Source organism: Chionomys nivalis, chromosome 15 (assembly GCF_950005125.1).
Source record: "Chionomys nivalis chromosome 15, mChiNiv1.1, whole genome shotgun sequence".
Lineage (NCBI taxonomy): Eukaryota > Metazoa > Chordata > Mammalia > Rodentia > Cricetidae > Chionomys > Chionomys nivalis.
In genome coordinates, this window is record NC_080100.1 from 3,524,035 (window position 1) to 3,538,329 (window position 14,295).

The following is a 14,295-nucleotide window of genomic DNA, read 5'->3' on the forward strand; positions in this document are numbered from 1 at the left end:
CACGTCACATAGCTGAAAGCCTGGTCCTCAGACGAGGCAGGAAGAGCATGCGGGATGTTATCCACAGCTAGAGTACGGGTAATTGGGGACAAAACTCCATTTGTACTTCTGTGAAATTAAGGTTAGTTTATTTTTTAAATCTTAATGTCGTCTACCTTTCAAGAAATAGAGTGCTTAAGAGCAATAAATGTGTTCTTAAATAATTGATAATTACTACAATCGTTATGAACAAGTTTAATTTATTATTAATATGTTGATGATGCCATATAATGATAATTCATAAATACATAGTATATTCTTAAAAGGATGGATAGCCATCTTCAGTCCAGATTGTGTTCTGTTACGAAAAACAAGCTGTCAGTGTACAACATGGTATAATACTGAACTGAGCAAAAGACATGGCTGTTAGCCAGCAGCCATACTCAGTTATTAAGTAAGGCTTGCTCCAGCATTCCTTACCAGTACTGTGTTGGAGATTATCCAGGAAGGTGGGGGAGGATCTGATGTACTGTGGGGCTGCAGATGCTTGGCAGAGCTGATGCCTGCACAGGTTGAGCCTTGGGCAGAGCCACTGACTGAGGGTGACAGAACCAAGGCAGAAGTGTGGGTGAGAAGTAAAGAAGGTGCCCCACACTGGGGGAAGGCCTTCCCCTCAGTGATCGGTCACTAACACTCTGCAGATCTTCCCAGAACTTACTTCTCTTGATTCTGGAGCCAGTCAAATTGACAGTCACACTTAACCATTATTATGACTTTCATAATTAAAGGTAATGGTACTTCTGAAACAAAACTAGTGGGCTTGGGTAGCATGGCCTCAGAGTCTCTTTCGTAGATGCTCATGGAAAACAGCACTTTCTTATCCTGTGCTTAGTGAGCAAAGCAAGGGACTCTTAGTGGGACAGTGGTGGTGACCCCGTTAACACCAGCGCTCAGGAGGCAGCTGCTAGCAGATCTCCGAGTTCAGGGCCCAAGTGAGTTCCATTACAGCCAGGGCTACACAGAGAAACCCAGTCTCAAAGAAAGAAAACAAAAAGGAGCCGGGCTGTGGTGGCGCACGCCTTTAATCCCAGCACTTGGGAGGCAGAGGGCAGAGGCAGGCGGATCTCTGTGAGTTCGAGACCAGCCTGGTCTACAAGAGCTAGGTCCAGGACAGGCTCCAAAACCACAGCGAACAAAACCCTGGCTCGAAAAACCAAAAAAAAAAAAAAAAAAAGAAAACAAAAAGGAGTGGATCTTGTACAGAAATATGGTTGATGAAGAAGAGTGTTTAGTGGCCAGTTTGAATATCTCTGAATATCCTTCTTTGTTTGAATATTTCTAGACATCTCTCCTTGTTTTCCTGAGATGGGTCTTGCTGTGGCTCCTGTTGAAATAGTCAGTTCTTACAGTTAACTGTGAACCCTGAAATCTCCAGACTAGCTTTCATGGTGAAGACACCCATTTCCTTTCAGTTCTGTGGTCTGCAGTGTTTACCTGCAAAACAGTTGGTTAAACACATCTTCCAAATGTCACCAGCACCTGAAATGCATATACAAGGTCATGTTTAGAGGGAACTTAAGGATTGGAGAGCTGCCAAGCTAAGGTGGCCGATGGAGTTGTTGCTTCTGCTTTGGACTCAAAGCTTCCTTGCCATAGTTGCCCATGGCGGTAACTTCCTTCAAGTAGTAGCTTTGTACCTGAGAACTTATCTCCCTTTACCAAGTGGCTCTGGTTTGTCGGTGAACATGGCATGTGACAGTTTCTGACTACACTCACAACTAACATTTGGGCACACTTTTTACAACAGTCTCTACTCGGTGTGCTGTGAGTGTTTTATGTGCTCTCCTGTGACCTCCCATGTCACACACGTGTGTGCACCACGATACAGGTTGGGTGTGAACAGCTCTGCCTGCTCCATTGAGCACATTTTCTAGTGAGAACAGCATCAGTACTTGCTGGGAAGAGTTCTTCATCCGTGAGCCCCACCATGGTCGATCCTGTGCTGTCTTGACTCCCGTGGGCCCTGCCTCAGTATAGCTCAGAGCTTCATTGCGTTAGTGACAGGCCTTCTGACTGCGGCTGCTCTGTCATCACAGTCTGAGTGAGGGAGGCTACAGCCTTCCCTATTACCCTGGTAAAGTTGTCTGTCTCACATTTTTTTGTGGTGACCACTATTTAAATCCATTTCTGCATTGCTACCTGTCTTAATTAGCAAAAGCAACTCAGAGAGGAAAGGGTTTATTTTGCTTACGATTCCATTATAATTTATCATTAAAGGAAGTCAGGACAAAAACCTGGAGATAGGAGCTAATGCAGAGGCCATGGAGGAGTGCTGTTTACTAGCTTGCTTAGCCTGCTTTCTTAGAGAACCCAGGACCACCAGTGGGAGCCTCCCACATCAATCACTAACTAAGAAAGTGCCCTACAGTCTTGCCTACAGACTGATCTCATGGAGGCATTTTCTCAAGAGCGTTCTCACTTCTCAATGCCTTTATCTTATGTCAAGGTGACATAAAAGTAGCTAGCATACTACCTAAGAATGCAGGAGGTGTTTTGTGCTTCTGCATAGTAAGAGGTGGTGAGCGGTTCTCAGAATGTCTCCTGGAGGGCAATATGGGTCACGCTTGAGCTCTGTGGCCTCAGCTGTCTCGCTGAATTTGTCTCCTGCTACAGTCCAGGATCTTTAGGGTTATACTACAACATGAACTTACATTTTCTAGGAATATTGACTAGCGTTTACTGATGCCTACATTTATTGTGTTTTGTTTCTTCAGGTCGATTAGGCCAATTGGGTTTGAAGGAAGGATTTCCAACTGCCGTGAAGAATATCAGCTCAGTTATTGGTATGTTCATACAACATGCTCAGGATGAAGGTAAGAGTGTGGCTTTCATGTCCCTCAAACTATTCTCCCTGCCTGTTCTGAGAACATGAGCCAATGCCTCTCTAACTTGACGATCATGTGTTTTTGACGTTCATGGTCCCAAAGGGAGCCATGGTCTATGCTTTCCCTGAGTCTTGAGATCAGTTTAGACACATGGGTTTCTCTGGTGTTTGCCTTTGACAGAGAATGAGCATTACCTTATTTGAAAAAATTGAGACTTTCTGGGCACTGACAAAATACTATAGCTGTAAAATTCCTTGCCAGGAAACTTAGTACATGAAATTATTAAAGTGCTCTGCTGGATTGCCTTTGCTGTGTATAGAGGGCGTACAGGATCTCTAATGAATGTCACCGTTAGGCCTGAGGATGTGCATTGAATGAGGGACACTCAGCCTAAACTATGCTTTGCCTTCTTTATCCCTGCCTTGTTCACAGAAGGTAGAAGACAAGAGGTGCATGCTTAATAATGAACTTTAGCTCCTAAATTTAAATTTCAATGAATTACATTAACTAAATTATGAATTAATAAATTATATTTTAAAAATTAAACTTTTGCCAAGATAGGGATAATGGCTCTAAGACTAAACTCACACTGACACTCTAGCCTGGAGTCACACTGACCTGAGGCTGCAGTGGTCCTGGAGTCACACTGATCTGGATTCACACTGGTCTTAGAGTCACTTCAGCCATGGAATCTCACTCACATGGGGTCAGATTGGCATAAGAGAGTCACACTGGCTCTCACCCACTGTCAGTGTGGCACAGGGACAGGCTTTTCTTTGGACTTTTGTATCATGATTTTCGTGTCTGATCCACTTAGAGACGCCCTGGAGGATGGTTTGAGTTTTGTTGGCTGTTTCAGGATCCATGTGTTTTTACAGCTTCATGGGACCAGAGGAGCTCCCCCTCCTTATGACAGCCATTGCTCAGATTACGGGGAGCTCTGACTTTTAGTTTTCTTTTGTAGACATATATTGAATGAACTTTTTTATTGGGAGACATTTTTCTTTGGAATTTAATTTTCATTGCTGGCAGAAAACAATCCATGTCTGAGTGGAGACTCTGAAGAACAGATGCTTCCCGTCGCTGTGTCATGATGGATCTGAACTTTGTTTTCAGATATCCCGTGGGGTGTGCAGCTGGCAGCTGTTTATGCTCTTTGTGACTTGAGTCCTAGCAACCCAGCAGAGATATCCAAGATCCTGGAAGCTTGGCGGACACAGACGTCCAACGCTATTCCGTCTGCAATCGTCAGCTGCCTGGAGGAGGTCGGCTCCCTGAGTGCCGAGGGCTCGGCTGACTCAGCGGGAAGCTCTGCACCCTGAGAGTGGGAGGCTCAGCTCCCTGAGGAGGAGGGGTCCCCCGGAGGTCATGGTTGTTGCGCAGAGGAGTGCCTTGACACCTGTTGTAAGGGTTCACCTGCCTTCAGCTAAGAGTCCAGCAGAGAAGGCGGAAAGCGGGCGGTGGCAGAGCCCTGTGGTCTGTGCATAGATAGACAGTGCTATCTGTGATGCGTCTTACATTGGATGGTATTCCACTTTCGGAATTTTTGTACTTGTACATAGAAATGGGTTTAATAACTCACTGTGATTATAATTTGTCTTATTCATCATTTCTTAAAATTCTTGTATGTGTTTTTATAATAAAAAATAAAAGCCAGCCATATGCACCGTTGTTCTGGTTAGTTATGTGTGATGCTTGGTGTCCCATCCTAGTGGGGATGAAGATATCTCCCCGACTGTGGAGTGGAATGGTTCTCTGTAGGCTTCGCTGGTCACTTATGGTTGATGCCTGTAAAATCACAGCTGGCAAGGATTCTGGTGACTCACCTGCTTATTAAGTAGCTCTCACAACCATGACTGAGTGGGTTGCAAGTCGGAAGTGAGACCAAGGGGTCAGGCTTTGCATGTTTGGGGTATCCAATGGTCGAGCTCCTCTGGAAGTTTCCGTGGACAGTGGCATTTTCCACAGTCCACCAGCACCAGCTCCAATCTGGCTACCATACTGTTCTTACCCATGGCACATCTGCAGGGCAGAAGCAACCATAGTGCTGGACGGCTCTCTCGAGGTGAGGCAGCTTCAGGGCCTGTTGATTCCTGGTGCCCAGCCGGATGCAGGCGGAGTGAAGCTGAAGCTGGGTGGAGCCCCGGGCTGGGCATGCCCGTTGGTCCTCTGTGGTCAGGAAGTGACCTGGCAGGCGGAACAAGGTCGGGTGCACTGTGTCCTTGGAGCTGTTGTGCTGGCTCAGTGATGGCTCATTTTGTTGTTTGTATAAAAACAAAGCAATGTGGCTGTGCAGTTTATCCGATGCAGTTGTGGAAGGGGAATGTTTTACGTTCTGGCCACCAGGGGGCACTGCAGAGGCGCTGCAGACCAGCCCATGGGCAGAGGCAAGCTACTCGCAGTCTGCCTGTCAGGAAAGCCCTTTTCCACTCCCAGGCTACTAATTTGGCTGCCTGGGCCCATTATTTCTACAGTACCTGGTAGGTGGAGGGGCATGGATGGCAAGGAAACAGGTAAATAATTTTTAACTGTTCAGTCAAATTCTTTTTGGTGATTTCTAAAACACAAAATACTTGAGGGTAAAAATAAACTTGTCCAGGCGGGTTGGTGGCTGTGGCAGTGACTTCGGCAGGCAGGACAGACGCGCCCGTCCAGAGGACAAGGTCATCAGTCTTTGGCCCACACTCCTGTGGGAGGCATCTGAATATGAGTCTCACCCAGGGTAACTCAGGGTTACCTGAGGGCAGAGATTTTTGTTTCTAGAGCCAAGAAGGAACTAACGTGTAAGCCATTCCCTTTCTGCCTCCTCCTATCTGACACTTTCTCACAAGTGTGATTGTGAACACGCACACTCCCTCTCCTGCCCTTCTAAACAACGTATTAACACCTTAATGTTGCTTGGCATATTTATATATAGGCCACCACTCTTTGGAGTCAGTTTGTTTCCCGCTAGTACATAAATTTCTGCGTGCAGGAGAAGACAGAATGGGGTCAAAGGCCACGGGGAGTTGGCAGAAGTAGCACATTTGCAGACAGCATTTATGAAGGACTTTGTGCTTCTGTGGAGGGTGTTAGCTCTTCAGTAGACTCAGCGAGGGTCACCCCCCCCCCCGGATGTCTCGTCCCAGTGCCAACCTCTGCACTGAGAACCCTGGCCCTACCCCACTTCCTGCTGGGAGCTGACGGGCAGCCTACTCCTCTGAAGGGTGAAGCCCGTGAAGATACCTGAGTAGGTTCAGTGGAGACATCACTTCAGATGGAGAACGAACCCTCTGGCACTGCTGGTACCGCTGTCGGTATCAACAAAGGGCAGTTAACATTAACCAATAGGTAGTGTTGAGCTGGATCAGAAAAGACTGGCCATTTTTCCTCTCAGAATGGAGCAAGACAAAGACACTCACTCTTCAATGTTCTTCTAAAACTCCTAGCCAGAGGAATCAGATGGCAGAGCAGGAAGAAGCAGTGAGACTGGAAAAGAGGAAGGACGTGGCTGCTGCAGTTAAGGTGGCTTTAAATAGAGACCTCCAGAAGTGTGTTAGGACTAAAGAATTCAGCAAACTCTCAGAACGAAGGAAACTTGAGGAAAATACTTTGGGGTACTGGAATAGCTGGGGCTCTTGGGGGGGTAGTTTTTTTTTTTATCAGATCTCAAAAGCATAGGCAAACAAAAATCAAAAATGGGTAATGGAGATCACATCAAACTAAAAAGCTACTTGTCAATGAAGCAGCTGAGGAGACCACCTGCAGGATGGAAGCCATCACCGACAAAGTGTCCATCTATCCAGGCTAATATGGAGAGCACGCAAGGGCGTGCCAAAGAGTAGACTAGGAGCAAGCAGTGGGGCTGGTTTCTTTTCTTATTACCAGGATAAAAACATGGGGTGAGAAGCAACTGGAGGGAGAAGGGATATTTCTGCTGGCAGTCCTAAGGGACAAGTCCGTCATGGTGTGGAAGCTGTGGCAGGACGGGGATGTGGCTGCTCCCATTGCATCCCGTCAGGAAGCCAAGGGTGCTCAGTGCTTGTGCTCAGCTAACATTTCCTTGTTCATTCTGAGCCCCAGCTGGTGGAAATGGTGCCAACCACATTTAGACTACGCCTTTCCATCTCCACTAACCTCATTAATCTCGATCCCTCATAGACAAGCGTAGAGATCTGTTTCCATGGTGAGTCTGGATCCCATCAAATGGACAATCAAGATTAATCATCAGACCTATTAAAAATGGGCAAGCCTCCTAATGTCTCTCAGAAGATACGGGAATGTCTGACAGACATGTGATAAAATGCTAACTACTAATCGCCAGAAAAATGTAGGTCGAAGTCACAGGAATCTGTTTGTCCATCTCAGTGTGTCTGTTGCCAGTGAAACGGTGATAGGGCTAATGGGCATGGCCAAGAGAGAACCCTGCTGTACGTACTAGGAATTAATGCCCCAATAGGGATGCTCTGATCCACAAGCACAAGCACCACTCCTAGGGCATGTGGCCAAAGAGAATGAAACCAGTGTGTTGCAGAGACGTCTTCAGCCCCATGCACACCGCAGTACCATTCATATCCACTGGGAGCTACTAGCAGCCCAAGTGTCTTTAAGCTGATGGACCAGTGTGCAAAGAAGCTGCCTGCACATGAGAGGATTCGGTGCAAAGAGAGTGTCATGTTGCTGACTGGATAAAACTGGACATTGTGTGACATGAACTTATTTGGGCAAAGAAGAAACAAGCGCCATGAAGTAGTCTTGGGAGATGCTGCTCTTAGAGAACCTGGGAGTAAAATGATGGTGGCCAGAGATTAGGGCTAGAAAGCGCGGGAACGTGCTCCCTAGTGAACACTTGGAGTCTAGGAAGAGGTTCTGGTCTGCAGGTGACTGACAACAGGTGATGACAAGGTGTGCCTGCCTGCCTTACACAAACACTGTAGAGTGTACGCTCACACCACTCTTTCTCAGACATGTGAATATCTCAAAATTAAACTTAGAATATTAACCAAACCCCCTGGAAAATCGGAATTGGGTCCTAGCTGTTGGTACTGTTGAGAGCATCACCAAGGGATGCCTTAGGAGAAGCAAATATGACTTTAAAATGCAAACATGTTCCGTAGGCAACGCTGTGAGGAAAGTTTGTCGGGGAAGCAAATGTGTGGTGCTTGCTAGAGAGCCACTGCATGGTGGCTGCTAGCATCCTCTGCCCAGTGGGGACCGCGAGGTGTGGCCTTAACAGTATCCATTCAGGATGTCTGTGACAGGCATGGGGGGATCCGCGTAGGAAGCCTGATTTGAGCAGAACACAGAGCGCTGCTCCTTCCTGGCCCTTTCTGTTTTGTGTTTGTAGAGACTGGAATTCAGCCCTCATCACATAGACCATTATCCAGAGTTGTGTTTGAAGTGCATTTCTCTGTTTGTGAAACTTGTTCGGTAATGAGAAAATAAATTTTCTGGGTTTTGATACGATTTTGTGTAAATATTGAGAATTTTATACACCACTTCTGCGCCCTCTCTCCCTCCTTACCCCTCCCCCAGCACACTCAGTGCCCTATTCTCTGTATTTTAACTGGTGTGCACCTCTCTAAAAGTCTCCATTACGTCCTCAGTGAAGGGTGAGAGCATCCATCAGTTACTCATGCAGACAGAGAACAGGTCAACGTCATGGTGGCTTAGGAAGAGGTAGTGGTGGCTCTCAAGTCTATGGCCTCTCCATGCCAGGCCTGGGATTCCTTCCTACTGAGTGGGCCCGCGTCCACTTAGACAGCTGTTCCCCAACTGGTGCAACTGCAACACAGCCCTAAACCTACGTCTTCACTGGGCAACTCACTCTTAAAGAGGAACCTGGGCATCGGGTGGGAAGTTAAGCAAGATGTAAATCCATAAAGCAAGATCTCGTTCATGTTTCCTTTACTTCTTTCTGTGCACATCCCCTTTAATATATATGCACATCCCCTTTAATTCTTTCTATGACATCCCATTTAATTCTCACTATGCACATCCCCTTTAATTCTTTCTACGCAAATCCCCTTCTAAATTCTCTCAAGGAAAAAAATCAGTGCATCTGGGAATATTTCAGTTTTTCACAAGTTGCGCATCACATCCTGTTCACTCAAATTATACAACACGGCTGAGCCAGGACACAGAAAGGAGCTGTGAAGGTGGGAACCTCAAATCACAGATCCCTGTATGTGACTGCCCAAGGCTTTTGTTGTATTTAGTTTTAAATTATTGTTAATTCTAGGGGAGCCTTTTTAGTGGAAAACCTGCTGAGACCACAAGGCCTTGACAACCTGGTCTGCCCAGCAGGGGGTGCTCTGCACCTTGTTCAGGAGACCAGGGCTCAGACACAGCTAGAAAACAAAAGGTCTTTAGGATCAATCCAACTCCGTCCTCCTTCAGAAACGTCACCCTAATTTTTATGTATTTATTTGCTGTGCTAGGAATCAAACCCAGGGCCTCTCACTTATTAGAAAAGGGTCCTCCATGGCTGCAGTCCCAGGGGATGTGAAGGATGGCCTCAGAGGGAAAGCAGCTCTGGCCAGGCCTCCAAAGAGCCAGGGAGGGTCCTCAGAGGCAGCATTGGGGCTGGAGATGCCTCCCATGCCCCTTACCTGGAATTCCCACTCACAGGGAGGACTTGCCTCCTCTGACTTCACGTGACTCCTGACGTTCTGGATGCTCAGCTCATTCCTTAGAGTAGCGAAGATGAAGCAATACACATAATCCACAGAGATAAAGTCTCACTCTGTAGCCCAGGCTGTCCTTGCTGTCATTATGTAGTCCAGATTGGCCTCCTAGTCTCCCGCTCCTCCTGCTTCAGCCTCTGGCGTGGACTCTAGGTTTAAACCACCACACCAAACTCATAAATACTGCTTTAGTAAGTGTCATTCAAGACCTTGTGTGGGTTTTATCATTCGCACAAAACACCTAGTCCCAATGCACAGGAAGAGTCTAACATCAAGGCATCTCAAGCCAAGGGGTATTAACTTACAGAACTAGCAAGCATCGTGCTGGAATGGAAAGGTTTCCATTGCTTTGTTTTACCCTAACTTTGGTTTGTGTCTGTTGATCAGGGAGTAGAAGTGAGCCAGGACTTGCTTTACAGTTCCAGTTCACAGACTGTTGCGGAGCTCTTGGTTAGCTATTACAGTTATGTCAATGAGCTTCTCAACCTCTCTACTGGAGAGAAAATACAAAGTCTTTTAAGAGGAATGTTACACCTCTGTCATCCTCAGGGCAGGCTGCTATCATCACTACACCTGCTTCTAGAGCCCGAGGAGCAGGCCAGCTATGACTCATACGCTGGTAGCTGCTGTGTCTCCTGAGAATCACTTGCTACAGAGCCTGCCTTGGAGGACTCGTGGCCACGAGGTGCTCACCAGAAGTAAGATCGGTTCTGGTGTCTGCATCTCAGCATTTTATAGTAACTGAGCAACGGTTGGAGAAAAGGCGTGCAAAGGCTAGCCTTGCATGGTGGCCATGCCCATTGTCATCTCCTGGGACAGGAAGATGCTGTTGATCCCAGTCAGATAAGTAGGACTGGGCCAACAGATTGGCTCCAGAAAGGCCAGAGTGCTGTCAGTCAGCTTGCCTGTAACACAGATGTCTGATGGTCCTTAGCACAACACCGCTGAGGTGGCCTCACCATGGAAACATCACTGCCACATGGTAGACATGTGACAGGCAGCGGGAACACAGGCAAGGCCACTCTGTTTTTGCAGAAACCACCTTTCTCCCCTGTTGAGGACTGTGGACCCCCAGACCCTGAATTTCCTGTGACCCCCTGCCTGCTGGGGGTAAACAACTTGTCTTCCTGCACCTGCTCTGAGCACGAGACAAGGGAGTGGTTTCTGATGGGCTTGCAGCTGAGAGTTAGGGCGTGACCATTGGTCAAGGAGATCCTATATAATCTGCCCTGGAACACAATAAAGTTGGCATTCTTGATTCAAGGAGGCATTCTTGATTCAAGGGAACATTCTTGATTCAAGGGGGCATTCTTGATTCAAGGGGGCATTCTTGGCATTCTTTGTTTCAAGGATGACCGTGTCTCTGTCTGTCTGTGTGTCTTTCAATCTCCAGCCCCTTGCTTGTGAATACTACCGTAGCATGTATTGCATGGCCGACCCAGGGACGCTGCACTCCCCATGCCTCCTGCTCACGACCTGTCATGGGTGCCACACATAATGTGTATCCTTCTCCCATAGCAGGCGGCATCCATCTTAGAACAGATAAACTACATCTTGGAGCTCCCTTGGATACTTTGCAGGAGTGGGGCTGCACTTGGCTTCTAAATTACCCAGTCTTACACTGATTTAGTCAATCAAACATTTATTCATGAGATCCCCAAACAATAGCTAAATAACAACATCTACTCATTTTAGGAGATAATTATTTCTTACCTGTGATGAATTTCAAATTAGAAACGAAGGTTGAGACTTTTATTGTTGAAACTATTTGAAGTTGGATGTGGGTAAGAGAGTTTGTAGAAATGATACATTTTTTTAATTCAGTCTTTCTCTGCTGGAAATGTGGCTCGCTGATAGAGATTGGCTTGGCATTCCCAAGGCCCTGGGGGTGGTCCTCAATTCTGCTAAATAAATACATAAATCAACCTTCATCTACATTCGCCTGAACACTTACAGATACTGCAATACGGGATGCATAGAAATCACGTTAAGCAATGGGAGAAGCCGGTCCCTTCTCATGCTCTGCGCAGTGAACTTGGTGATGGTGAGGCCCCTTAGCTGACAGGGTGGGCCCTCTTCTCTCATTCTGTGCTGTGCTGTGTCATGAGAATCATGGCTGGCAGCAGGACCGAGAGAGGCAGAGGAGAGGAGGAGGGAGTCCCGCAGAGACTCTCCCTGCGACACTGAATAGCAGATGGTGAATGTGTCCTGCACAGGTGAGTTGGCAGAAAGTGAGTCTCTTAGAGGTGAGAAAGGGCAGGGAATCTTCCATCACAGAAGGAGTGCTGAAGCCATTTGTTCGGGTTGGGGAAGGGCTGGGGGAGGGAGACCTGGCAAGGTCGTGCCATTCATTGAGCATAACAGGATGTGAGTGTCTGTGCTGCTGCTTCCCCCAGTGATGGGAGCAAACACCAGACAAGGAGCAACTGGAGGAAGGGACGGTTTACTCTGACCCGCAGCTCAAGGGACAGTCCATCGTGTCAGGGACGCTTTGAGGTCGAGTGGCCCTTGGCTCCCATGGCAGGAGTATGAGGCTGCTTGCTCACATCTGTGTGAGCCAGAAGCAGAGAAAGGAGGATGCTGGCTCTTGGATAAATTTTTCCTTTCCCTCTTTTTATTCACCCAAGGCCCTCAACCCATGGATGATGGGGATCTACTTCAAGGCAAGTCTTCCCTCCTCGGTTAATTTCATCTTGAAAAACCCTCACAGACACATGCAAAGTTGAGTCTCATTAATGCCTTAGGCATTTATCAGCCCAATCAAGTCACTAATCAAAATTAAGCATGGTAGTGTTAAAACGGAAATAAAAAAAATCATAGGAAGAAAGAAATAAACCTGTAGGCATGGTGACTCATGCCTGCAGTCTCAGCACTAGGGAAGCTGAGGCAAGAGAATGGCCTAATCTAGGCTAGAGAGTCTCAGAAAACAAAGACAAACAAAAATAAGCTACAATAACAACAACACTTCAATTTATAGAGGTCATGGAGTAGAATGCAGTGGGGTCAACATGTAGGAGAAGAAAGAAGAATGAATGGATTTTCACTGATAGCTGACTGAAAGTAAATCTGGTGAGAGACATCAATCCACAGATTCAAAACACTCAGAAAATGCCAACCAGGCACACTACGGTGCCTGCTGGAAACTAGAACTGAACATCAAATACTGAACAGTCAGGGAAGAGCATGCATGATGCATAGCAAGCACTGAGTTCTCAGCAAACATGGAAGCTAACAGAAACTATGAAAAAGTCATCTTTAAAGTACTAAAACAGCACATGCCTGTAAACCCACACAATTACCAACCTGGAATTTCATATACTGCAAAAATTGGCTTCAGTAGTGAAGACCAAGCCCCTCTTCTAATATTTCCAACTGTGAAATATAGCTTCTGTAATGAAATTACTGAAAGCAAAGGCTTCATTGATGACCAGTGGTCATAGGTGTCATTGATTGCCAGTGGTCATAGGTGTCGTTGATTGCCAGTGGTCATAGGTGTCGTTGATTGCCAGTGGTCATAGGTGTCGTTGATTGCCAGTGATCATAGGTGTTGTTAATTACCAATGGCCACAGATTAGTGTAAGGGCAGAGGTCTAGGTCTTGCTGTACCCCAGAGTGTAGAGACCCTGCACTGAGGCACTGCCTGCATCCACTACATCTGTCCTGATTATGATATCTTGCTGTGGTTTTGTAAGCTTTGCTCATAGGGGACAGGGAATCTCTGGCTGGCAACTGCATATGAATTTACTGTTCTCATGGAATAAAGTGAATCATTTAAATAAGTCAAAAGGAGCACATCTTTGAAAGATAAAAGTTAAGAGAACTTCCCCCCATCATTTCTCTTCAGGCATTACTAAAATTAAGTCCTTCAGCTGAATAAGCAGTTACATAAATACAAACCTGGTTCTCCAGAAAGCCATGAAAAATCCAGAATGGCACATGCTTGTGAAAGCACAGGAGCTGAGTGATATGTGTGTGTGTATGTGTGTCTTTCTGTCTCTGTGTGTATGTGCATGTGTGTGCATGTGTGTCTGTCTGTCTTTGTGTGTGCGTGCAGGTGTGTGTGCACATGTGTTTGTGTGTGTCTGTCTCTGTGTATGCATGACTGTATGTGTGCACGCATGTGTGTGTGTAAATGTGTGTGGTCTGTCTGTGTCTATGAGTGCATGCATGTGTGTGTGTGTGCGTGCACGCGCATGCTCCTGTACCACAGACTGAGGTCTGGGGACTCAGATAAAAGTGTGGCTCCAGCAACTGCCCCTGGATTTCCACACAACCATTCTTGTAGATTCCAGATGTGCTAGCAGCCTCCACAAGAATGTGGAATTAGTAATCGAAAAATTTTCTCTCCTCTATCTCCCCTCCACTGTCAGTCTCACTCTGTTTACTGTCCACCTGAGGCTTAGAGCAAGTGAGGGGGGTATGTTAATGGCCAAAGGCTTTTGTTATGATGTTCTGCCCCGTGCATGTGGCCAGCAGCCCCTGAAATGAACCTTCTGAAACTGTGTATCACAACCCACCTTCCCTTTCTTCCTTTGGTTCTCTCTACTAGATATCCTATCACAGACACGTAAATTCTGAGCACTGCAATCTGTTTGTGGGTCTGGCATCCATCTATTGATTGCATCTTTCACACATCTTGGTTTACGATTCTCAGGATCTAGACCACCTCTTCCTAGCTAGCTACAGAAGACCTAGACTAACCGTGTCTGTGTCCTCTTGGCACCCGTTGCTCATCCAGACTCAGGAAGACAGGTGGCCTGGTGTGA

General features: G+C 46.7%; 1 protein-coding gene across 1 annotated transcript in view; it reads left to right on the forward strand.

Moving 5' to 3' along the window:
• Ice1 (interactor of little elongation complex ELL subunit 1) overlaps nt 1-8,200 on the forward strand; it is a 54,483-nt gene extending 46,283 nt beyond the window's left edge. Inside the window, exons 18-19 of the mRNA XM_057789466.1 lie at nt 2,754-2,852; nt 3,981-8,200. Coding sequence (XP_057645449.1) covers nt 2,754-2,852; nt 3,981-4,186 — 305 coding nt within the window. The 3' untranslated portion in view covers nt 4,187-8,200. The remainder of the gene's footprint in view (nt 1-2,753; nt 2,853-3,980) is intronic.
• The last annotated feature ends 6,095 nt before the right edge of the window (nt 8,201-14,295 follow it).